Raw genomic sequence first — 27,371 nt, forward strand, 5'->3', positions numbered from 1 at the left:
AGGGAGACAGAATTAAACTCATAAATTATGTGATTGTAAGATGTGAAGGTAATGAGCCAAAGAATTACGAGAGGGGTAAGCTATTTTAGATAGGGTAGTCAAGGGCCACTGAAGAACATTTGAGAGAATCCTAAATGACATTGAAGAGGCAACTCAAGCAGAAATCTGGAGGAGGGGTGTTCCAGGTAGTAGAAAGGACTGCTGCAAAAATTCAGAAGTAGGAAGTAGCCTGGTATGCTTCTGGACCAAAATGAAGTCCAGCGTGGCAAGAGTAAATGGAGAAGAGACAAAGAAAAAACACCATCATTCTGAAGAATGATGAGAAAGCACTGCAGGGGTTGGGGAGAGTAGTTGTTTGTTTTTTAAGAGAGAATATTAAATGAAGATTCATCGACTCATCCCTCATCCCACCAGAAAGAACACTACCAATGCCAAATTTTTAAATTACTTCGCCACACACACCATACATTTAGGATGACTTGGAGTGGCTGCATCACAGCACCTACAGGGCACTGGTGCCATAATAAATGAGTCCTGAGACTATCACAGGGACAGTAGCCAATTGCTGAATAAAACGACACAATTTATATCTACTGTTGTTACACACAAGATTTTAGTTTACTGAGGTAAATAAAAGTAATGGAAATGTTAGGACTGGGGTGGTTGGAAAAGAAAGGAAAGAAAATGTACTGCCCAAACAAATAGGTCTGCAACATTGTACATTCAGCATTCCCAGAACAAGTGTTTTCCAAGCTAATTCCCAGGCAGATGTCTCTGTATTACTTACCATCTGGTTGTTTCACAGGATGAACTGCAACAACCCCAAGGGGCTGAGGAACATTACGAATTATGACTGACTGGTTCCCACCATGCCACTTATTGGCTTGAACAACCTGATAAGTAGAGCGGTCTGTCCAGTACACAGAATCTTCAAAGAGAGTTAGGGCATAGGGATGTCGCAGAATCTGTGAAGCCAAAGAGAACAATGAGACTTTGCCCAGAAATAAAAACCAAAGTGAAACAATGTAGGAAAGGACATCTGCCCAAGAAGATGGGTTCCTCTCTAGCATTTAATTATTTAATAAGGACATGGGGAAGTCATTGTTCGAGAGACAAAAAATGCACTGCTTAACCTATATATATATATATATATCCCATTATACCACTCTAAATTCTTTCACCTATGTGTGTCATTTAGTCTTTCTTTTTACTCTGGTAATTATACTGGGTGCCCATTTTTCAAATGAAAGCAACATTGAAGTGCAGAAATTAAGGTCACTCATCGGGATCCATTATTTCCAAGCCTTAGTCCCCATCCCATTATCACTACTCTTTATCCAGTGCAATTTCTGCCACTCATAGATTCATATGAACCCCTGAAGGTAGGGAGACCCTGGCAAGTTCCCTTAAAGCCACAGAATTATAAACAATGACAATTTTATTATTTTTTAGATTTATTTACTTTAGAGAGAGAGCATGAGCAGGGGGAGGGGCAGGGGCAGAGACAGGGGGGGAGAGAAAGAGAAGACTCCCTGCTGAGCACAGAGCTCAATGAGGGGCTTGATCTCAGGCCCTGAGCCACCCTGGCACCCCAACAATGACAATTTAATTTTTTTAAGATTTTATTTATTTATTCATGAAAGACACACAGAGAGAGGCAAACACATAGGCAGAGGGAGAAGCAGGATCCGTGTGGGGAGCCTGATGCAGGTCTCGATCCCAGGACCCCAGGATTATGACTTGAGCCAAAGACAGACGCTCAACCACTGAGCCATCCAGGTGCCACAATGACAATTTTAAACTAAAGTCAGTGGGCACCCCGGGTGGCACAGCGGTTTAGCGCCCCCTTCAGCCCAAGGCCCGATCCTGAAGTCCTGGGATCAAGTCAGGTGTCAGGCTCCCTGCATGGAGCCTGCTTCTCCCTCTGCCTGTGTCTCTGCCTCTCTCTCTCTCTACCCCCCCCCCCCCATGAATAAATAAATAAATAAAAATCCTCTTTAAAAAATTAAATAAATAAATAAGCAAATAAATAAATAAATAAATAAAGGTCAGTAACAGCTTTTGATAATACATTATGTTCTATGTTTTCCCATTTAATTTGTGAAAATAAATTCACCAGAATTTTCTGCATAAAAATTAACATATAGAATTGTTGAATCAGCTTCTCCCTCTATGTCTCTGCCTCTTTCTGTGTGTCTTTCATGAATAAATAAAATCTTTAAAAAAAGAAAAATTGTTGAATCAACGTTGAATACCTAAAACCAATTAGAGTTGTATATCAATTATACTCCAGGGCAGCCCCGGTGGCGCAGCAGTTTGGCACTGCCTGCAGCCTGGGGTGTGATCCTGGAGACCCGGGAATCGAGTCCCACATCGGGCTCCCTGCATGGAGCCTGCTTCTCCCTCTGTCTGTGTCTCTGCCTCTCTCTGTGTGTGTGTCTATGAATAAATAAATAAAATCAAAAAAAAATTATACCCCAATAAAAATATGAAATATATAACAAGCTATGATTTAATTGATAAATCCAAATATAAATTATTAATTTTTGCTCTACACTTTTTTAAGGTATAGAAGCAACAGAATAGCATCCACCAATCCACTAAATCACACAAACTATTCATCTTTCCTGGACATACACAATCTGACCATGAACTAGATTAAAAATATTTATTTTCTGTTAGTATGAAAAGATGGATTGGCCCTCATTCCTGCTGATATTTCCTAGATTGGCCTTGTAATGTCTAAGACACAATAATTTCTTACTTTTCTTGTTACTCCATATGATTTCAACTAAGCCGCTCTTGTGGGCTCAGTTTAGTTTTCCTCAACACTAACTTACCAAATCACTGGCTATCACTTGTCTCCGATGCTGTCCATCATAATCACAATAGTCTATGTAATCAAGATAGGAATCTAAGAAGTAGAGCAGTCTGTTGGGGTAGTCAATAGTAATGCCACTGGGCCAGAAAATCTTGTCCTGAACAATAACAGTGCGCAGACTGCCATCCATGCTTGCTCTCTCAATACGAGGGTGATGGCCCCAGTCAGACCAGAACATCAAATGGTCACTGTGAAAAGAAATTAGTTACCAGTTGGAAAGGATATATTTCAATATGGAAAATAACCACCATTTTAATACAACATCATCTTTATGTTCTGTTTAAAATAAATCATCTCCAGTTCAGAAAATCTGTACAGAGTTTATTTCCTCTGAGTGTCACAAAGTAAAACTGTAATCATAAGCCATCTGGGTGTTTCTAAAATGTTCATAAAACATGCAGTACATTATGACAATGAAATGTCTCAATGTCTATTCATGTTTCTGTACAATCCACGAATACTTGATCTGGAAAAATCCATCTGGCCTTGTTTATCTACCCTGTCATTTTTTAAGATAAGAGTCAATTTATTCATCATCAGAGATTTATCATAAATTTCGTAATACTTTACAACATCTAGGAAGTCTACGTTGCATCAAGCATAATTTTCCTAACTCACAATTCTAGAGAAAAGAATCTAAGTTAGAGAATCTTAATTCAAAGAAAGAAACAATCCAAGGTTTGAAACACATAGAATGTCTCCTTCCCTTTAGGACCAGCAGGCAAACATTTTTCTTCCCTATATGACATAAAAGGGAACTCTAATAAACAACATGAAACTAGGGCAGACAAATCTTGCTTTTTTTGTTGTTATTTAACCATGATGTATCAAAGCTACAAAATGGCCCATCTACGGAATACTATTGTGTGCATTCATTAGAGACCTAATGATATAATTCTACAAAAATCAGTTCAATAATTTTATTACCAAGCTAATAAATCAATGTGTTCTTAAAGTGAACAACCAATTGCTCTTATGTACTTTAGGAAACAGATAAAGGAAGGATACCAATAACTCCTGGATGGTTACCATTTCTATAGAGATGTTCAAACAAGACTTCATTTAAAATTTTGAGGTATGCCTATCAGCACATCATGTTACTGTCATTTTTCCCCTCATAACCATGCCAAGGCAATATCATTTAAAAAAAATTCTTACCTAATTCTGGGGTCTAATGCTAGTCCCCTTGGATTTGATATATTCTTACTAATCAGCACAGTCCTGTGGCTACCATCCAGTTTTGATACTTCAATTGTTTCCAGTGCATAGTCTGTCCAGTAAAGATTGCGACCTACCCAATCTACCACAATACTTTCCGTCATAGTGACACCACTGTTAAGTATCTAAAGATAAAAGTGAACAAAAAGTGAATTCTAAAGACAGTTAATAAATGCAAATCTTGAAATTATATGAAAATCTAAAATAAGACAACTAAACTTGTCCTGTGATTGCTTGTGAGCCTTAGAAAATTTTGTCTTCCATGTAGCTAACCACCAAATCAACAGTGGGGCAATATACTACATTTTGTAGAATGGAATATTCTAGGATACCTCTACTATTGGGTTCGTGTATAGTTTCATTTGGTATCAAAGTTTTTGCATTTAAACAAAAGCTCCATCGTTCACTAAATTGACAATTCTGTGAAACTTTATAATGTTCACGTGCCAAAATAATATCTTTATTAATTAAATGCCAACAATTACAAAATAAAATCCTAAGGGTCAGAAGAAACAGAAGCATTAAGGCGCAATAAACTGAAACTGTGGGAGATGGACTGAGATACATAACTAAATTAGAGCTAAGAAAAAGCAACCCTTTAACTCCACTGCATTTTCCTATGCTCTCATCCACTATAGAAAAAAAATTGTGAAGTCTCGTATCATGTGACCAGGAATTCAGAATCGTGGATCCTTCAGAGGCCACATTCTTATCTAAAACACCTATATATTGGGAGTTATGAATGTCCAGGCCACCTGGGTGCAACATGGCCCAGAGGGGAATACGTGAGCTACTTTCCTTCTCTGTGGTTTTCTTGAGCTGTGAGCTACCCAGGATGAGGTAGGACCTGCTCTCACTGGTGAGTAAGAGTAACAGACCCAAGACAGGGGGACTAGTCAAGCCAAAGATCAGGAGAAATGTACTTACGACTCTTCTGTCTGTTCCATTTTGAAAAGCACTCCAGATTTTACCCTGACTTCCATCAGACCAAAAGACACGACCACTGATTGAATCAAAATCAAGAGCTACAATGTGCGAACCATTCCGGACAACTGAATAGATATTGTGAACCTGGGAGGTGATATTGTCAGCAACGATCTGGTTCTGACTTGCCACAAGTAGCAAAAGACTTTCAGATGCTGTTCAAGGACAAAATGCAAAAATGTCAATGAATCTGGGAGAAACCACAATTAAGACATTTCTTAAGTATTTGATACAATACTTTTGATAATAGAAGGAAGATGTAACTCCAAGCTCTAATCATAGGGAAAACAAACAAAAGTCCTTATAAAAATTACTTATTCATTTCATGTTTATCTTAATAGCTGATTTTCATGAGTATTTAAAATGTGCTTTTTGGGATCCCTGGGTGGCGCAGCGGTTTGGCGCCTGCCTTTGGCCCAGGGCGCGATCCTGGAGACCCGGGATCGAATCCCACGTCGGGCTCCCGGTGCATGGAGCCTGCTTCTCCCTCTGCCTGTGTCTCTGCCTCTCTCTCTCTCTCTCTCTCTCTGTGTGACTATCATAAATAAATAAAAATTAAAAAAAAATTCTTTAAAAAAAAAATAATAAAATAAAATAAAATAAAATAAAATAAAATGTGCTTTTTCCAAAATATCTTCCTTCTTTGAATTATACTCCAGTGTTTGTGTCAATATCTGGAGCAAAACCACTTCCATATTTCAAGTTACTACCTGTTGTTTTTGTACTTTTGAATTTTGCTTATCTTCCTTCCTAGAATTTTGCTTATCTTGTTTCTTAATAGAAGGAATTAAGTCTTAGATATCTTTGTTTTGTCTGAGGCATGGAGCTGTGGCAGAGACTTCTATTTCTCTATCCATATTTCCCCTTCACTTCCATTTTAGTAATAACTGATACCAAGCTTTAGCATGGCACATAGCCTTTATCCCCAATTTTATCCCTTGGGCTATCTACCATCCAGACTCTGACTTGATAAAATAAAAAGTTTGTGTTACCTTTCTTTATTTGGTCACTTTGAAGCAGCCAAATCAATATCTTAATGCATAGTATGATCACTTTCACATCAGAGAAAATGAATATTGGTTGAATTGAATTGATTAAGCACTATATAAAGATGCTTAAATATGATATAGAAATGATTTTTAAATAAAACACAAACCATTGATATTATTTTCAATAATATAAAATCATTTACCTATTTATGCTTTAACCTCTATTTTCCAAAATATGCCCAGATCTTTATGGATATTAACTTATTTAATCCACAGTGTATTCACTGAGGTTAAGAAGGTTACATAACCCATCCAGGATTCAAGTCCATTTGACTCTAACATTGTCAAATGCCTGCATGCAACATTTGATCTTAAACCCTGGTGTGTGCTATTAACACTGGCTGGAGTAGTTCACTTCAAGTTCAGCCATTACCTGTAACTTTGCAAGTCCTTCTGTCAGCATCTAACGTGTATTCTTTATCACACCAGCACCGGAAAGAACCTCTCATATTATAACAATGCTGGCTACAAAAGCCTGGAACATCACATTCATCTATGTCTTCACAGGTCTTAGAATCATTGGCAAGGAGGTATCCTGATGGACACAGGCATTGAGCTCCAAAGGGCCCCTGAACACACTGGTGAGTACAACCACCATTGGAATCTGAGCAGCTATCCTGGTCTAGAAGAAAGAAAACCACAGAGAAGGAAAGTCAGGATCTTTGAGTTTTTGGTTCACTCTGTTATAATAATATTCTCAAACAGTCTAATGCCATCTTCAATGTACTACCCAGGTAAGAGCTAAGAGCAGCATTCACTTGAATGAGCTCCACAGCCTAGTCATTGTCCGCTCTAATTTGCTTAAGGATTTACTACTGTCCTTCACAATCACTGGACTTAAACCACTTTTTTCACTAAAATCCTCTATTATAACACCATTTAGTGCAGTGAGAGAAACTTGGGGAAATCTTGCCGGCACCAAGAAACAATTGTCATTGATAAAGCATGCAAAGAGACCTAAATCACTTCCCACTTGCTTCCCGACATTCTTTTACCTATACAGAAATGGGACATAAGACTTCGACATTCAAGAGCAAGGGCTGGAAGATCTATGAAAGTGAATAAATGGAAAGGGAAAGGCAATTGGAACATTAGAAGGCACAGATCCACCAGCATGCCACCATTCCTTCCTCAGGGCCTCAATAGCAATACCTGAAGCCACTCAAAGTCCATGCATATGCCTGGGATGCAACTGCCTTCTATTGCCATGTATACTCTTAACTTATTTTTCAGAGTCATGATATGAAATATCTCCAGAGGGGGAAGTAAGTCAAAATGATTAGAATATTTTCAGCCCAAACATAACCCATATAAAATCATAAGAATCTAAAACATTTTGCAATCATACCTGGCTGGGGTTCATCTGAGAGTGAGCATTGATTAAAGAGGAAAGAAAGAAAGGACAGCAATTAGGATTACATGCCAATCACAGGATTTTAATCACAGCAAACATAAATCCCCGGACTTCATTTGTTTTGTGGCAAGTTCTGATTGAAATTAGAAAATATTAAAGTTAGAAAAACTTAGGACCACGATAAAAAAAAATTAACTTGATAAGCTAATGGCCTCATTTAGTCTCACTTTTCTAAAAAATAAGCAAATACACAGAACCAAGTGCAAAGGATTTAATGAGAAATATCATCAAGTGGTGATTTATTTGAATTCCATGATGCTTATCCCTACACAGGTTTGAACTCACAGAGGAACCAAAACCCTTCTTTAAAGCTACATAGTAACTGTGACAATGGTGATGCACAGCAGGCCACTGTGTGCTCAGAATGAATTTATGGCCATTAAACTGTGGTCAGGAAACTTACTGCAAAGTGGGGATTCATCTGTCCCATTGGGGCAGTCAGAGATGCCATCACACACTGCACTCAGATTCACACAGATGCTATAGCCGGGGCAAAGCCATTGCCAACTGGGACAGTGAAAGGCCTGAGTAGGGCAGTCCTTCTCATCACTCATATCCCTGCAGTCATTGTCCCCATCACAGAGCCAATCTCTGTAGATGCAGTTTCCATTATCACATAGGAAGTGAGATGGAGGGCAGGTCCTGGGGGCACAGCCATGATGCTCATCAGATCCAAAGATGCAGTCTTGGTGCCCATCACACTCCCAGCTCTTCGGGATGCAAACACCATCTGCTTGGCACTGAAATTCATCTGGGTGGCACATACCAGGAGGCCTAGTTGCTAAGAGAAATGCACAGAGGAGATGGGCTTGTGAATGCAATTCATAATCCCTTTTATATAATTCCTATATTCAGAGGAAATTATTTTGGATCAAGGTTTATGAGAATGGTTATGACAAATTTAACATGAAATCTAAAATGAGATAGGGTTCTCAGACATGTGGTAAACAGAAATCTTTATATGTGTCTGATAAGTCTCTGAATCCAAAAAAAATTCTGTTTCCTGTGTTCTTAATGTTCATTCAACTACGGGTTAAATAAAATTTATCTACCTCTTTATGAAATAATTACCAGTGCATTTCAAGAGAGCCAAACAGCCATTAATTTTTACTTTGAAATCATGTGTTTGATATCATATATTTGGATGTTATTAATTTTCCCTCAAGCAAACTATATCCAATGAAACCAGCACACATTAAGTAAACAATTGGTGACAGTGTATCCTTACTTCTTCTATTCATCGAGCAATCCTTGAGAGATAAGAGTTGCGTCCCTATCTCACAAGAGTAAACCCAAGCCTCCTCCCAGGACCTTGTAAGGCAACAGCAAGTCAGTGGCAATTGGCAGTTTAACCACAAATCATCACAGAATTCCATGGTTTCAATGTGAAACAGGAAAATCAGTGATTAAGAATTTCTGAATGTTGTACACATCTAAAAATATTGAGCATTTTATTTAACTTTTCTTTTTATCCATAGATTTAAACACTTTCTGATGGGGGAGGAAAATTAATAAAAACCTACTTATTATGGTCCAAAACACCATTATTCTAACAAATGATCAACTTTCTGACAATTCTTTACAAGTCTAAAATCCATTTAACACAAAAAGTGAGCAATAAGAGATCCTGTCCACTATAGGTCTCCAGCCCATGGAGATCATAGATTCATCAGATTTATATTCCATGAAGTCCTCCTTGAATCCTGTGACTAAAATGAATTTCTTTTCTGTAAACCTCAACTGAATTTTATCTATATCATTTCTAAAGCCCTTGTAACTGTGTTCTTTGCTTCAGTTATCTCTTATATAATTTCTCCTACCCTAATTTTAGGCACATCTTAGCAGATATTCAACAAATAGGTAAAAATGAATTCATTCAAGTCAGTATCAAATACCACTTCACGCCATATTTATACCATGATTTGATCTATTGAGATTTAAAAGAAACCATTATGATATCTTTATGTATAGGAAACCTCAAAAACTTGAAACCTACTAATTTGGGATGTCCTAGGAAAAATTAATAGTGAAAACAAAAATATCTAAGAAATATTTAACCTACCTAAGGGACTTTTGGAAGCTGCCTATTTATACAACCACTTGATTTACAAATTATAAGTCATTATTTGGAAATACCTACTTAACATAACTGTATGTTCAATACCGCATTCCTTTGATAATAGTTTGTAATTCAGGCTATCATCCCCCTAGTTGATCTGAATTAGAGAAAACGGTGGTGATGTCAATGCTGGTAAAACTGAAATATGCAGGGGCGCCTGGGTGGCACAGTCAGTCATCGGACTCTTGATTTCAGCTCAGGTCAAGGTCTCAGGTTCCTGAGATCCAGCCCCTGCCACAGGCTCCTTGCTCAGTGGGGAGTATGCTTCTCCCTCTGCCCCGCCCACTGCTTGTGCTCTCTCCCTCTCTCTAAAATAAATAAATAAAATCTTCTAAGAAAAATGAAACATGCAAATATATGGTACTTACAACAGTCTATCTCATCAGATTGATCACTGCAGTCAAAAACACCATCACAATGATATATGCTACTAATACACCGATCCTCACTGGCACATTTGAATTGAGAAGCAGTGCAATTAATTACTAAGAATGAAAAAAAAAAAGCATTACAAATTAGCTCAAGGAGAAAACTACTAAACACTGAGATTATTTTTAAACACCATCAATAAAAATAAGGCCATCCACTTACCACAACCAGCTTCATCAGATCCATCAACACAGTCCTTGTCCCCATCACAGACAAAAGATAGGTCAATACATCGATGATCAGGACAACGAAATTGACTAGGTAGGCATGTCTCTGTAAATTCTAATATCATTCAAAAATAAAACCAAGTAACAGTTTATTTCTTGTTCAGTGTGTACAAGAGCCAAACTGCAAAACACTAAGGAGATACACAAGTTATCTCATTTGTACATGCATGCAAAATTCCTTCAAATCAGTCACATTGCCAAAGTCAGCCCAGCAAGAGCACACAAAGCCAGGACAGTTTTTGGAAAGAAGAATAAAAAGATACAGGCCAGAGTCAGAATCTGCGATTATACTTTGAAAACCAGACTACACTTTCAAAGTGAGCATTATGAGCTTGGACTGGACTACACCTCATGAATACTACTGAGTCTGTGACTCAACACCAAAGCCAAGCAATGGAGCCCAACTAGGCAGCATGGCTGGCGTGACCCACATGCCTAGCAGCAGCTATATACAGACAGATCATAACTGCATTTAATCCAAAGTCTCAGCAGAACAATTAATTCTAGAAACCAGGGTCCCACCTTGTTGAAGAAACATAGCCTTAGAGTCAGATGTGCTGGTCACTCCATCCATAACATGAAGCTGTATTAAATATAGACTCACAGAATGTGAAGGCTAAAGGAGGTCTTAAAGTCCATCTGCTACAGAGGAAAGTGACTTTCCTACGCATGCAACAAAGATGAGACCTTAGTCCAGGGAACTCCACCTTAAACTATTATTGCAGACACAGAAACAAATAATAACCTAAAGGAAATCAGAACTAGGAGGATGAAATGCAGGCAGACAAGACACTACTAGTGAAATTTAAATTTTCTGTGCCTCTGTATTTTATTCCCTTTTCACCTCTATGAAACGAAAAAGAAAAACCAATAGACAAATGCCTGGATCGTTTATATGATTTAGAAAAAAAGGAATTTGCCTTAAATATACGAAAAGCTAGTGGAGGAGACAGTGCTTGTTCTGCATCCATAGAACTCCATGCTCAAGCAGACTCTAAGCTTCTTACATCTTTGCTCTCACGGCCTATTGATTCAGATATTGACAGATGGAATGGATGTGACTACGATATAACGAAAATTGTGTGAGCTTTCAAGGAAAGTGTACTAATTGTTCAACTCCATTCACTAGGCTGACCAGCCAAGAGAAATCCATTCCAAACTTACGGCAGTTCTTTTCATCCGATCCATCCGCACAATCATTATCTGTGTCGCAGAGCCAGCTCCTTGGGATACACAGATGATTATCACAGGTGAAGAAGGATGCAGGGCAGGAAGTGGGTGCTTGGGAGGGACAGTTCTGCTCATCACTGCCATCCACACAGTCAGACTGCTTGTCACATTTCCAGTGTGCAGGGATGCACTCTCCGTGGCCACAGGTGAACGCTGAAGGTGCACAGGTATTATCTACAACAGAAATAAACTGGTCATGAAGACAGTTGCTTTTACAGCCTGTTAAATGAGTCCTGACCTTGGGAAGCCCCTGTTCTTCTTTTTTAAGGGAAGCAATATACAAAATAAGAAGAAATGTGCAAGTCATTCTCATTATCACTCTCATCATTACTAGTGGACATTTCTTCAGCAATTATCAGATACCAGGCATTTTTCTAAGTGCTTCACATATTTTTTTCTCAATCCTCACAAGAATATTTTGAAGTATGTAGAATTATCTGCATTTTACAGATGAGGAATCTGAGGCTTTGAGACTTTAGGAATCTGCCCCATATTCAATCTCCAGTTGGTGTGATCTGAGGCCCATTCCTTACTTCTAAGCTACTTCTTTTAATCACAATTTCACACTTAAACAGAAACCTTGAATACTGTGTCATTTGAAAAATGCAAATTGATAAAATATTCAGGCAAAAATGTGTAGTTTAGAAATAGGAAGATAATAGGCAAAGAAAATTTTTTAAATTTCAGAAAAGTACAAGTGGGCACTTTTATTTTCAAATCTGACACTCTTCTTTCTCTCCAAAAAGACAGGTTATTATTACTATTGGTCTCACCTTGATAGAGACTTCTTAGATTTTAATTGTCCTTTACCTATTTTTTCTATTTTAATGGAATCCTTTTGTTTTCTGCAATAGCATTCATCAGGCCCCAGACTTTATAGACTAGATTACCATTGAAAAAAAATGTAAATATTAAGATCACCATTTCACCCCTATTTTACTCCAAAGTGGGGGAAAGGGACCATAGCAAATGGATTTTCAAATGCAATTATTCCAAGTACCTATCCTGAAATACTATTCTCTCAGATACTAAAGATTATAACCTATTTCCTTTTTTGAGGTGCTTGCCAAGAAGTAATGATTGCATTGATGATCAAAATAGCCAATGTCAGGGGAAAAAATTGTTAGTGAATATAGTCCAAATCAATGGTAGAAATCATTTGTAATGTTATCTATTAATGATATTTATTATCTAGCTTCCTAAAGCTTTGGGTTACATATTAAAAATCTGAAATTCTGAAAGAATTTTTCCCATAGAGATAACCCAGCCTTAAAAAAAAAAAAAGACCTATCTCTCTCTGTTGTACTCATTGCAGAAAGTATCTCCTGTGTATAAGCTACTTACTCATTTTGCCACATAGGTGCTCATCACTGTTATCATGACAGTCATCTACTCCATCACAGCGGTAGTTACTTGGCACACATCTGCCATTGCTACAAGGAAAAGAAAGGGAGCCACACTGCTCCATGGGTGGTTCATGGAATGGGTCTTCCTGGCATGTCAAGTGATTAGAAGTCAAATTCATTCCATAGGGGCAACCACACACACGCTGGAAATTTGGCACTGGGAAGCAAAAGTGGCTGCAGTCACCGTTTGGATGTGTGGGTCGATTACAGTAGTTAGAACCTGAAAAAGCAATACCCAGAGCTAGTGAGTTATGAACATTTCCACTGGGTTGATCACAGATTTAGTTTGCCAAGGAAAACAAATAGGAAAGAACAATGTTCAGACCCAATGCTACAAAATGGCTTCTTTCTAAAAATCAACATGCTAAATATAACATTCAGTTTAAACACAGAAAAAGTCCTAAGATGTGTTTTTCTCAACCATACTTTTAGGATTAACAGAGTTGAGCAGAGAAAATATATTAAGTTTTATATTATTTAAATCTCTGGGTTGTAGAAATATATAACAATCAGGAGCTATACTAAATCTTAAGTACTAAAGAGAAAAGAAAAGAAGCCACCATGTTAAATAAATATAAACACAAACAAAAAAATAAATAAATAAATAAATAAATAAATAAATAAATAAATAAATATAAACATATGATAGAACGTGGCAATCCCACTTACCAATCTGAGTGTTGGCATCATATGACTTAACGTGCATTATATTAGTGATACCACTTCGAATAACCCTCATGTCTCCACCATCTGTTTTCCTGACTCGAACGATAGCACCCAGTCTCCAGTCAGTAAAAAACACATGGTCTAAGAAGAAACACCAGTGATTAGTATTTTCATCGTAGTTCACTTGTGAATTACTTTGGGAAATGCGATAGACTTGTAACACTTCTCGCAAATGTGAGAAGATTCTCCCATAAATATCTGTAATACACTTCTGTAATCATTTTCTGTGACTTGTTACTCTCTAGGAATGACTCTTTACAAGGCTATATATTTAATGATACCAGGGTTCCAGTTCAGGCAGGTGTGCATGGAGGATTGTGATGGTATTTGATAGCAATTATATTTAGACTTCCACAGGTAAAAATAAAATTTTGGATTATTCAATAGAGCATTAGATGTACCTCATATGACTGACTCCTTGTCTCAAAAGGACTAAACTTCTGAGTGCTTACAGGCAAATACTTAACCGTGAGAGGGCTCTTTTTTGGGTAAAATTAAGGAAATAGACTAAATCTTTAAGCTCCCTTCCAGATCAATCATTCTATATATCCTATGTCTTAACTGAGGACACTAATTTTTTTTAACACTCAACTTTATTTTTTTACAAGATTTATTTATTTATTCATTCATTCATTCATTCATTCATTCACAAGAAACACAGAGAGAGGCAGAGAAACAGGCAGAGGGAGAAGCAGGCTCCCTGCCAGGAGCCGACATGGGACTCGATCCCAGGTCTCCAGGATGACACCCTGGGCTGAAGGCAGTGCTAAACTGCTGAGCCACCAGGGCTGCCCACACTCAACTTTAATAGGAAGCTGTTGAGAAGGGAAAGTACAGATCTAATGCAAGAAGGAACTTTCACTGTAGCTGTGGGGATCAAAAAATCATCCACAGAAGTATGCCTATCCCTACACCTGTAGTTATATTCCGCGAAGTTCAAAATAGTAAGATAGAAAGGCATTGTAAGATTCTAGACCTCAAAAACTTAGTCATGCTCACTTTACACTAGCTACTGAAGCAGGGAAGTAAACATACACATTTTGAATAGAATCAGTGAATTTTTCTCTTAAAGGACATTTTAACTAAAATCCTCAGCTAACCAAAAATGCCTAAAATGCCACAAATTTTATCATTAGACCAGTTTTCCTTATCTGTGACCTAATCAATGACTAATGAGTCACTGACTTACTAAATCTTATCTAGCCTGAGTCCCACCACTCAGGAAGGTATCTTACTATACTTAAATAGATAAGAAGTTCAATAAACCTTTCACTCCCATGTGGTGCACAGATAGCCAAGCAGATCTAGTCTTTCATTGAAAAGAATGATGATTTCTACGTTGTTGTGCAATCAGAGAATTTTCCATAAGAAATTCACATTGAGGGGAGTGCTGGGAGAAACTTATTATTTGTGGAACATTGTGTTGCTCTCGTGAGTATGCACTAAACTTATTTTCATACTGACGAAAAAAAAGGTATTGAAACTGCATTTTTATTCAATCTCAAAGCATTTCTTCAAGAGTAGTGAAAATTTAATGTTCTTATAATATTCTGATATAACAGCAAATGGTTGTCTGACATCATTAATGAAAGGGGAGTGAATAAATGGGAAGGCATAAAGAGGAAGGGATGAGTATTTATAATTGATTCATCTCATCAAAAATCTTACTCTTTCAAGAGCATTTTTTAAATATTTTTAAATACCATGCACTCCACCACAGATAAACAGACAGCAGGATAGAACATGCATATTTACTAGCTATTCATTCCACACTATACGTGGGGGAGAAAGTCTTTGATTTACCGTCAGTGTCTAGTCTTTAAAAGCACCTGGCTTAAAAAAAAAAAAAAAAAAAAGCACCTGGCTTTTAGAAAGTAGAGTTTCAGCCAGGGACACAACTGGCATATTGGCAGGGCCTTTGGGGAATCACAAAAATGGCATTTCTCTAACAGGAATAAACATGGTTTGTCAAACAGAACCAGGACAGACTTTGTCTCTCACACCCTCTTGGCCTGGCACTTCTGTGCAATGCACAAGCTACACCATCATTCACAGAAACCTTAATTTCAAGACAAAACTAACCATCTATTTCACAGTGCCAAGCTACATTCTTATTCCCAGCAATTCAACTCAAAATACCACGCCTGCACTCAAGACAGGACCTGATACATGTGATCACTATGGCTGTAGTTTCCCAAAATTCCATGCCCCCAGCAATGCTACTAATACTAGTAGCATTAAACTATTGGAAAGGCTGATGAAGAAAAACAAGTACATCTTGCTATTTTTCACAAGCCATATTCTAACATTTCTATATAACAATGTGTCAGTTACCCAACATGTGTCTAAAAAGCTTCAGAGCTATTCAGTGACTATGCAGTTGATAAATATGTGTAATAGCTTTTCCACAAGGATTTTGAGGATGTTCTTATAGAGAGCAGCAAAACAGTACAACTTACCACGAATGCTCTTATTGTTTTATTCTTAAAAATGACAAAAGCAGTAGTTTACTATTTCTTTGTGGGATATTTATGTAATAGAGTACTTGGGGAGTTAAATTTTATAATACGTGTAATCTATAAAATGCTATATCTAGAAGTTGTCAATTATTACCAAAGAGCATCTAAAAATTTACTCTAAAAATGAAATGTTCAGTCAAAAAATCAAATGTTTCATCTATTAGCACCATTTTCCTTTTTTGTATCCTTAAGTAACCAACTTTTCTGGAAGTGTGAGATTGGCAAATGAGGATGAGTCTACTGTTAACAATTTGTGAAGTATGAAAACAACATACACGTTCATTGCTTCAAAGCATACCTTCAAAGACAGTAAGTCCAAATGGATGTGTCATCTGTTGTATATGGCCCAGGTTTCTTCTGTCTAAACCATCAAAGGTGCTGTGCTCAATTTTATCAAAAAAGGCATCTATCCAGTATAACCGTAAAGCCCTAAAATGATAAAACACTTAGTTATCTGTTATCTAGAAACTAGTAATGTACCCTTTACACTGAGAGCATTCATAAACGGTATGTTCATTTGAAACATTTATTGAACAAAATTTTTAAAAATTAAATTATATTCATTGAAAATGTAATAATTTTATGCTCCCCCCCCCAAAGATACAGTACTTTCATGAAACTATTTCTAATTAATTATCTTAGAAAACTTAAAATGAAAAAAAAAAAAAAAAAAAAAGAAAACTTAAAATGTTGTTATCTTCAAGTTATTTTATTTTTCTCCTGGTTAAGTCCACAAGTTAAGAAAATCACGTTCAAAAGGCAAAATAGATTTCTTTCGTCTCTCCTATAAACCATTTCACGTCTGTAAGCCTTTTTATCCTATTACCTTTTCTTATGTTCCAAGATAGATCATTAATTTCCTGAGAACTCTATGTTATACACTTTAAAATTCTCCCAGAATTTATATATGTAAATATGCATTTGTTGATTAATTGACACTAAAGATTTCCTATACTTAAGATGCCCTCTATGAAAATTACACATGACCTGAACTTCATCAAATTCCTATCCTACTTCTAATGGGATTTGGGTCTGCCTTCTACCTCCTCTATCAATTTCCACAGAATATTCATGAATGCATTAGTTTTCATCCAGGCAGAAGTTGGCGAACTATGTTTGTGTTTTTTGTGTTCTTGTATCATTCTGTATTTTTCTCCCAGATATAGGGAAATAAAATATCTTAGTGAAAGTAGTACCAGTTTCCTTACTCCATCATAATGTTTCATAAGTGTTCCATAGTAAGCGGGAACTCAGTAATTTGGGATGATTCCTACTTACCCCCAATCAATGGCCAACCCATTGGGCCACCCAAGAGTAGTGTTTACTATAGGCAAAAGGTTAGACCCATCACTCCACGCTCTCATAATTTTAGCAGGACGGAACCAATCAGTGAAGAAAATGTACCTAAAAAAAGAAAAAAGAGGTAATAAATCAAACATGTTAACACTAGAACAAATTAGATGACTTGGAGAGATTTAGCACAAACTCAGATTCTCCAGAGACTTGCTACAACTAATTTTATTTTCTGTATATGTTATTTGGCTTATACAATTACAGATAAAATCTGCTTAATAAGCAGATTGAGAGGGATCCCTGGGTGGCTTAGCAGTTTAGTGCCTGCCTTCGGCCCAGGGCGTGATCCTGGAGTCCTGGGATCGAGTCCCACATTGGGCTCTGCATGGAGCCTGCTTCTCCCTCTGCCTGTGTCTCTGCCTCTATCTCTGTGTGTGTCTCTCATGAATAAATAAATAAAATCTTTAAAAAAAATAAGCAGAAAAAAAAGCAGATTGAGTATACAACTGATTTAACTCTTATTTTGTTTTGTTTTTTTATCTAACTTTTAATTAAAAGTTTAGTTATCAACATATAATCAAAGGCACAAATACAAATGGCATTAAAATGGGCATCCAGGAGAGAACCACTATCCTAGACTGAGGACCCAAAGCTACTGTCACCAAGTAGATTCTTTAGAAAGGCATAATTCAGGTTTCATTTTAAGATTTTATTTCCTAAGTAATGCTTATACCCAACATGGGGCTCAAAGCTACAATCCCGAGATCAAGTCACACACTCCACCAACTGACCCAGCCAAGCACCTCTGTGTTACATTTATATACTCCAGGGATGCCTGGGTGGCTCAGTGGTTGAGTGTCTGCCTTCAGCTCTAGGTGTGATCCCAGGATCTGGGATCAAGTTCGGCATCAGGCTCTCTGCAGGGAGCCTGCCTCTCCCCACCTATGTCTCTCTCTCTCTGTGTGTGTGTGTGTGTGTGTCTCTCATGAATAAGTAAATAAACCTTTAAAAAAAATACTCCAAAGTTATTCAAATGAAATAATAATAATATACTATGGGCAAGAAAACAGATTTTAATCTCTCTTTCCTCTCTGGATTGAACATCTCAGATACACTAGAAAGTTCTTTATTTTTTTTTAATTAATTTTTATTGGTGTTCAATTTACCAACATACAAAAAAACACCCAGTGCTCATCCCGTCAAGTGTCCACCTCAGTGCCCGTCACCCATTCCCCTCCAACACCCGCCCTCCTCCCCCTCCACCACCCCTAGTTCGTTTCCCCGAGTTAGGAGTCTTTATGTTCTGTCTCCCTTCCTGATATTTCCCAACATTTCTTCTCCCTTCCTTTATAGAAAGTTCTTTAATCTTCCACCAGGAACTGATAAATTTGCAGGAAAGCATTTCATCTCTGATGAAGAAAGCACCCAACTCAACATAACTCTTATACAATCTCTACCCAAGGCAATGTTGTGTGTGTGTTTTGTTTGTTTGTTTGTTTATTTTATTATGAGGAGTGACAAAAAGAAAAATCTAGGGAAAAAAATTTTTTTTCTTTCTTGTGAGCCTTAGAAATTAAAACTGGTCTTTTCCAAATCATGACTTTCTGAAATGTGACTTCAATTATTTTAAATGAAAGAGTCAGTAGGAAAGGAATCTTAAGAGCTTTTCAAAACCAAATGCCAATGATTTAGTTTAAGATAAATCCATTAGAAAATCAACTCTCTACAGGGCAGTAATATTTATTAATAGTAATCACCAGTTTTTAAATGTTTCTTACATTATTTCACAGGGAGCAAATTTAAATCCAAATAAACGCCATCTAGAGGCAGCATACAGTGTTCTTAGACACAAAGCCTTTTAGTCACATAGGCCTGGAATTTGAATTCTAACTATTGCTTAACAGATATTCTATCTACCTGGCTCACAGACCAGATTTTGAATTAGACAAGATTATGTAAAGTGTTTACTATGTGCCCTCCATGAATGAGGCTTTCGTGAATTACCACTCATTTTTATTAAAATTCCACTCAAATACAACTTCTCAGCTCAGACTTGTTCCAAACAAACATATTAGCTATTAGTCATATTTAAATAAGAAAGGTAAGAACCTAAAAGGAAAAGTATAAACTGTTCTGTCTTTCTTGTCTGACACCACCAATCATGGAATAGTTAAACATGAAACTTAGTCTGTAGTCTGAAAGACTTTTTATTCTGAAAACTACCGAATGATTAAGCAAGTTTTGCTAAGCTTTATATCAATACATTAAAGCAGGGAAAGAATTTGAGCCTTTCCTGATAATTCCCCTGCACATTCAACTCTTTTCTACTGAACCTGTATCACATTGTTGGTCCTCTTCAATTGTGAAAAAAAACCACACTTCAGTGAAGACTGGGAAAGCTGAAACTAAGGCGAAAGTGTTTTCAAGGAGATAAAGTGATTACCTGATCTTGTGCTAAAGGGATAAAATTTAAGGTGATTTCAATTTATATAGTTCAATCTTATATTTGCTGAACTTGCCAAATAACCGTAGCATCACTTTTCAATAACTTTAAAAGACATAGTTTCAAGCTCTTCAGAAAACATGAACACACTTACCCAGCAATAGGATGAACTACAATCGATCGGGGGTTATTTAAATTCTGGATTATTGCACGTCTTGATTTATCAGCTAGCCTCATGACACTGATACTCCGGTAAGAAGCATCTGTCCAATAGAGATTCTTTGAAATCCAGTCAAAAGTCAGACTTTCAACACTTTCCACTCTGTTGGCAGTGAGAATTTCTCTTCCTGTAAGTTGAAATATGGACAAGGTTTAAACTAAGCATACTACTGTATATTTAAATTGTGTCAGAGTTACAGCATATTTCAGTAACCCATATGGAATTCTTAAAAAAAAAAACAAAACACTAAACTGCTGAGCAACAACATGAGATAAACCTAGAATCTATCCATTCCCAAAAGTTTGGATCTCAAGGAACAGATACGATTCTGATAAACAGAACCAGAAACGGTATGCCCTACATTTACTCCCTTGTTCAAGCTTCCAGAAAAAAATTTCTCATTGCAGAACATCTGAAGACAAGATACCTGAGTTCACATATTCACAAACACCACCCACAGACAGCTTTGATAAGCTGACACCACCAGGTACGACTGGTGGGGGAATCTCTGCGGTGTGATGGCCCAACCTTCTCAGCAGTCTTTCAAAACTTGAAAGTTGTGACATTTTGAAAAGACCAGCAAAGATACCAAAAGAAAATCAGAACTGGGTACAGGAGAAAAAAAGACCACTTTCCTCTTTGTGAATTTTTATGTCTTTTTCCCCTCTCTCCTTTTTTTGCTATAGAAAATCTGAGTCACAGTAAAAAGTAACACTTTTCTTAAAGTAGGAAAAACAATATTAGTGCTTCTTCCATTCATTTACTTAGTGAATTATAAAAATAAACTCCTCTATGTGCTAGACACCATGAGATACTTAGGAAACATAATATTGCTAATAGTATTAATAATAATAGCTTATATTGAATACTTATTACGAGCCAGAAACTGGTCCAAGAACTTTACATGGATTCACCCATCTTTACGGTAGTTCAACCAAGTAGGTATTATTAATATCCCTATTTTGCAGCTGAGGAAATTAAGTCATAGAAAAGTGAAGCATCTTGAAAGAATGTAGACACTACCTTCAAAGGATCTATAATGAACTGGGAAAGAGAAGAGGAGGCAATTAGGCCAAGGGGCAAAAGTGAAACAGTAATGGGTGTTATGATAGAGGGATGCAAAAAATGGTGTAAAACACAGACTCCAAATGAAGCATATGGCAAGGAAGAGGTGAAGAAAAGTTTCTCAAAGAAAGTGGTGAATCGGGTGCTATAGGAAAGCAAAGACTTAGAAGTGAGAGACAGACTGAGAACTCCACGTTTCAGGAGTTAATGAGTTAATGATAGAGGCTAAAAGAAAGGGAGAAGTTTAGGTAACCACCAGATCCTGGGAGAATTGGGGAAGGGGGAAGAAGGGGAAGGGAGTGTGGTCATGATCTACACTAAGGCAGGAGGTCTGTGAGAAATAGGGTACAGATATCCACTTAGACCTATTGGTTTTGAGGTAGTTATGGGTTATATGGTGAGATATCCAAAGGCAGTTGGCATTTTGGGTCTGAACCTTTGAGAGCTTGGATGGAGATTTCTGTTATCACCCGAAAAAGCCTTCCCTGATCTTTCCCTCATTCCCCAGGTTAGGAAGAAAATCATTCAGTAAATGCCCTATCATAACTCTCCCTACACTGATTTATAAATCACTACATAAATGGTAATCTAAGACACAGAAGGCACAAAGTTATGCAGAAGATGACAAAGAAGAAGAGAACCAATGTTGAACCAAGGGAACATGGTTGTTTAGGAAACAGGCAAAAGAAGGAAACACCTGTAAAGACCAGAAAGAATGGCTAAGAAAGAGAAGGAAATGAGATTGGAGGTGATCGAGATGAGACAGGTTTCAACTGACAGGAGATTGGGATGGAATGAAGAATAAGTGAGAAGTACAAATGTGGAAGTGAGAGCAGGAACATGCAGACCAATCTTTCAAGAAGTCCAATCATGAAATGAGAGATAGAGCTGTAACTAGAGAGACACATGGACTGGACGGGGGGTTGTACTTTTTGGAGGAAAGATCTGATCATATCTGAGTTCTCTGAGAGCTTCATTCAGCTGATCTTGACTTTAATTAGATTTCTGACAACTCATTTTCTACATGTGTACCCACCGACACTTATTCCTCTCCCAGGAAAACAGCAATGTAATACCTCCCTCACCAAAGCACAGAAAGCTTAACCACTGACTATAGAGTATTTTAAAAGATAACTTGCTCAACATGTAGACTTGAGATTGGCAAAAAGCATGATGAGCATTCCAGTTTGACAAAGCAGAAAGGGGATGACCTGTGGGATGCCTGTAGGAGACTGAGCCTACATGGGGCTCAGAAACCCAAGACTATTTTTTGGTGAGAGTTAATATTGACTGGAGTTCTCCAAGCTCAATGGACCTAACTCTAGTCCCCAGAAAAGTTGCACTCTAGTTCAAAATAGAAGACTGACCACACACGTTTTCTCCTCTTCCTTCCAAAGTCTATCAAAATGACAGTTCAGGGACAATGGATATGAGATTTCCGTGGTTTGGAAGACAAATTGATTGGACAGGTATTAACTCACTAAGTAGGAGGAGAAAGCTACAACTCAGTGCCAGCAGAGGGAAGCCCCTCCCCTCAACACACATACAGAAGCCTCAGCATATTGGCTCTCAGAGATGCCAGGCAAAATACAGAGGCAAGGAACTAAGGGGTGGTTAAAGGTTTGTACCAGGCCCCTCCCAGATACTAACCATCTATGCCGCTCCCCTCCATCTACCTCCTCTAACAGAGATGTTCTTCTCTGGAGGAACTGATGCAGAGACGCTGTGGGCTCAAGAACACCACAATGCACACGGGAAAGCTGGGATGGAACAGAAGTGAATATAGGGGGATTGTGCGACTCAGGTACTGAAAGGTCCTCAGCCCCTATCCTCTGAACTTCTCCTGGAAAACAGACAGCAAGCTATCCTCACCACCTCTTACTCCCCAAACCAAGGAGAATGGAGACATCAACTAAGGACAAATGGCTATCTCTAGAAAAAGATTTACTAATATCAATGTTTGGGAGCTCTCCAACAGAAAGGCTGCCTCATCACCTGAAGTTCACTAGTTGATGAGGCTATACCTACAGACAGACCTTCTGGTAGCTTTTACAGCCTTGCCCTTAATAGTAAACAAGAATCACAGAAATTTGAAGAAAGCTTCCATCATGAAAAAAGTCGAAACAAAAAAGGAAAAAGGAATCCAAAGAAAAGGGAACTGGAAGATGGATTTTTTAAAATTTTAAAGCCAGTATAGTCAACATACAGTGTTGTATTTGTTCCACATGTACAATATAGTGATTCAACAATTTTATTACTCAGTGCTCATCTAAATAAGGGAACTCTTAATCCCTCCACTCATCTCCCCTTTGGTAACCATCAATTTGTTTTCTATACTTAGAGTCTCTTTTCTACTTTGTCTCTTTCTTTTTTCCTTTGTTCATTTGTTTCTTAAATTCCACATCAGCAAATCATAAGGTATTTGTCTTTCTCTGACTGGCTTATTTCATCTAGCAGTACACTCTCTAGCTCTAACCATGTTGTTGCAAATCACATGATGCCATTCTTATTTATGGCTGAATATTATTCTACTGTATATATATATACCACATCATCTTTATCCATTCACTTGGCCTGCTTCCATAATGTGACTATTTGTAAATAAGGCTGCAACAAATAGAGGTGCATTTGTCTTTCCCAAAAAATGTTTTCATTTTCTTTAGGCAAAATCAGTAGTGGAATTACTGGATCATATGGTATTTCTATTTTTAGCCTTTTGAGGAAATTCAAACTATTTTCCACATTGGCTAAACTAATTTACATTCCTACCAATAGAGCATCTAGGTTCCCTTTCCTCCACATCCTCATCAACACTTGTTATTTCTTGTCTTTTTTGCTATTAGCCATTCTGACTGGTATCAGGTGATATCTTATTGTATTTTGATTTGCATTTCCCTAATGATTAGTGATGTTGAGCATCTTTTCATGCATCTGTAGGTCATTTTGATGTCCATCTGAGAAAATGTCTATTTGGCTCTTCTGTCCACTTTTTAATTAGATTTTTGTTGTTGTCGTTGTTGCTGTTGAGCTAGACTGAGTTCTTTATATATTTTGGATATTAACCCCCTAATTCAATATGTAGTTTGCAAATATCTTTTCTCATTCTGTAGGTTTTTTCATTTTGTTGTTTATTTTGCTGTGCAGAAGCTTTGGAGTTTGATGTAGTTCCATTTGTTGATTTTTGTTGTTGTTTGTACTTGACATCATGCACAAACATTTATTTCTAAGACCAACTTTGATGAACTTTTTCCCAACATTTTTTTCTGGGAGTTTTATGGTATCAGGTACCAGTTTTTAAGTCTTTGCTCTATTTTGGTTAATTTTTTTGTGACTTATGTGAAATAGGGGTCCAATTTCATTTAATTACATGGGTTTCTCCAGTATTCCCAACACCATTTGTTGAAGAAACTATCATTTTATGATTGGTTATTCTTGGATCTCCCCTCAAATATTAGTTGACTATATATGCTGGGGTCTACTTAGGCTATTTTGTCCCACTGTTCCACAATGTGTCTATTTTTGTGCCCATATCATACTGTTATTATTACCCTGGCTTTGTAGTATAGTTTGAAATCTGGAAGTATGATATCTCTTACCTTGTTCTGTTTCTTCAGGATTGGTTTGGCTATTCAGGGTCTTTTGTGGTTCCATACAAATTTTAGGATTGTTTCTTCTATTTCCATGACAAATGCCTTTGGTAATTTGATGGGGATTGCACTAAATCTGCAGACAACTTTGGGTAGTATGACCATTTTAACAATATTAATTCTTTCAGTCCATGAACATAGGCTGTATTTCCATTTGTTTGTGTCTTCTTCAATTTCTTTCATCTAAATTTTGTGGTTTTCATTGTACAGATCTTCCACTTCATCGATTAAAGTTATTTCTAAGTATTTTATTGTTTTTGATGCTATTGTGAATGGAATGGTTTTCTTAATGTCTTTTTTGGATGTTTCATCATCAGTGTAAAAGAAGGCAACTGAATTTTGTATATGTTGATTGTGTCCTGCCACTTTACTGAAATTATTAATTCCAACAGTTTTTGACTGATTCTTTGGGATTTTCTACATATATAGGATCATATCATCAGCAAATAACTAACTTTTTATTTCTTCTTTTCTGATTTGGATGCCTTTTACGTCTTTGTCTTGCTTAATCACTCAAACTAGGACTTCCAATACTATACTGAATAGGAGTGGTGACAAAAGGTTCTTGATCTTAGCGGACATGCCTTCAATTTCTCTCCATTAAGTATAATGTTAGCTGTCGTTTCTACATGGCCTTTTTGTACATGAGGTATGTTTCTTCTATACCCACTCCATTAAGACTTTTTATGAAAGTATGTTTTATTTTGTCAAATGCTTTTCCTGCATCTACTGAGATGATCATGTGATTTTATCTTTCATTTTACTGATGTGATGTATTACATTTATTGATTTACATATATTGAACCACCCTAACATCCCAGGGATAAATCCCACTTGGTCATAGTGTATAATGCTTTTAATGTGTTCTTGAATTCTGTTTGCAATATTTTGGTGAGAATTCTTGCATCAATATTTATCAGAGGCACTGGTGTATAGTTTTCTTTTCTCATGGTATCCTTATCTGGTTTTGGTATCAAAGTGCTGTTGGCTACATAGAATGACTTTGGAAGTATTCCTCCCTCCTCAATATTTTGGAAGGGTTTGAAAAGGATGAGTATTAATTCTTCTTTCAATGTTTGGTAGAATTCTCCAGTGAGTTATAAAATGAAAATACTGAGTTATGCCATCATCCAATAAAGTACCCAGCAGTAAAGTGTGACTGGCCGTAATTTATCTTTCTGTGTTGATTATGAAGATTTAACAGAATCCCAATCAACTGAAAACTTATAGTAAATCCATATTTCCATATAATTCATGGTTTTTTTATTATTATTATTTCAAGCCCAGCCCCCCTCAGGAGAGGTCATCTGGCTGCTTGTATATCAGGAACAGCCTCTAGCCAATCAACCCCTCACTGACTTTCATACACCTGACCTTACTTTTATGAAATGTCAACTTCTTTTATGTCAACATTTCTCATTGTTAAAAATACACTCTTAAAGAAAGGAAGTGTTTATTATAACTTAAGTCATGAGAAGAGTAATAGATTTCTTTTCCTGAACTAAAAGCATTTAGTAAGCTAAGTAAGTTCTACTGAGCAAATTATTAGTATTATTAGTAAAAGATGGACAACACATGCAAAAGACATCTTTTTTAATGTATTCTCACCTGTGCCATTGATATTTTGTTTAAAGATCATGTCTTTTGATGTATCTGAAAAAAAGATAGTGTTCTCCTTCGCATCAAAATCAATCCCAACAAAGAAAGAAGGATTTCCTGTCACTGGAACTATGACATCTTCCTGGGTAGACAGGTTGAATGGGATGCCACGAACAGCGACTTCAGATGAAAAGATCAGGAATTGCTTAACAGCTGTTGGAAGAAAAACACAGCACCGTTGGCCACAGCCTGGTTCTTGTTCTCTCTCAATTCCAGAGAAACTATTTATACATCCATAAAGCACATTTTATAATTCTGAAATAAACAGAAAAAACAGATCTGTGGAAAACATAATTGGAAATAACAAGAAGAGAGGAAAAAAAGATAAGCAGCTATGAGGGTGATACAACTATTAGAATCTTACTTCTCAAGAAATTTATCCTTAAGATTTATTTATATAAAACATGGTCCCTATGCTGAATTCTAAAGTACTATTAACTGAACTGCATAGTAATTCCATCACAGTTCTTGATTTGGATTAACTTTTGTATGGAGATCTAACCAAGAATCTCACTGCAGTTTTTAAGGTATTAAGACCAGTGACCTGGTAAGTTCTTTAGAAATAAATAAAGGAGGGAAAGATGAGAGGCAAGAGGGAAAACAGAGGAAACAGAAAAAAAGAGTGATTTTAAAATCAAAGGAGACAGTAACAGGACATCAAAAAATTAGAAGAGAGAAATGGACGAGGTATACCGAAGACAAAGATAAAAATTGCAGTAGTTTAAGAGCAATATAGTGTCAATACTATAATAGAAACACACTGTTTTTTGAATGAGGGTGATTTTTACCTGAATTTAGGATTACCTACAAAGTTAACAAATTTGTTTCAGTTAGAATTAGAG

The 27,371-nt window shown here is 36.9% G+C and overlaps 1 protein-coding gene across 1 annotated transcript in view; it reads right to left on the bottom strand.

Moving 5' to 3' along the window:
• Positions 1-27,371, bottom strand: part of LRP2 (LDL receptor related protein 2) — a 198,132-nt gene that overhangs the window by 90,658 nt on the left and 80,103 nt on the right. The window contains exons 17-31 of the mRNA XM_072751869.1: positions 26,479-26,682; positions 20,093-20,285; positions 17,481-17,606; positions 16,501-16,631; positions 13,627-13,764; positions 12,896-13,177; positions 11,486-11,725; positions 10,257-10,376; positions 10,034-10,150; positions 7,950-8,327; positions 6,506-6,754; positions 5,027-5,238; positions 4,040-4,224; positions 2,841-3,069; positions 788-965 (exon numbers count right to left, since the gene is read on the bottom strand). Coding sequence (XP_072607970.1) covers positions 788-965; positions 2,841-3,069; positions 4,040-4,224; positions 5,027-5,238; positions 6,506-6,754; positions 7,950-8,327; positions 10,034-10,150; positions 10,257-10,376; positions 11,486-11,725; positions 12,896-13,177; positions 13,627-13,764; positions 16,501-16,631; positions 17,481-17,606; positions 20,093-20,285; positions 26,479-26,682 — 2,982 coding nt within the window. The remainder of the gene's footprint in view (positions 1-787; positions 966-2,840; positions 3,070-4,039; positions 4,225-5,026; positions 5,239-6,505; positions 6,755-7,949; positions 8,328-10,033; positions 10,151-10,256; positions 10,377-11,485; positions 11,726-12,895; positions 13,178-13,626; positions 13,765-16,500; positions 16,632-17,480; positions 17,607-20,092; positions 20,286-26,478; positions 26,683-27,371) is intronic.

Source organism: Vulpes vulpes, chromosome 3 (assembly GCF_048418805.1).
Source record: "Vulpes vulpes isolate BD-2025 chromosome 3, VulVul3, whole genome shotgun sequence".
Taxonomy (NCBI): Eukaryota; Metazoa; Chordata; class Mammalia; order Carnivora; family Canidae; genus Vulpes; species Vulpes vulpes.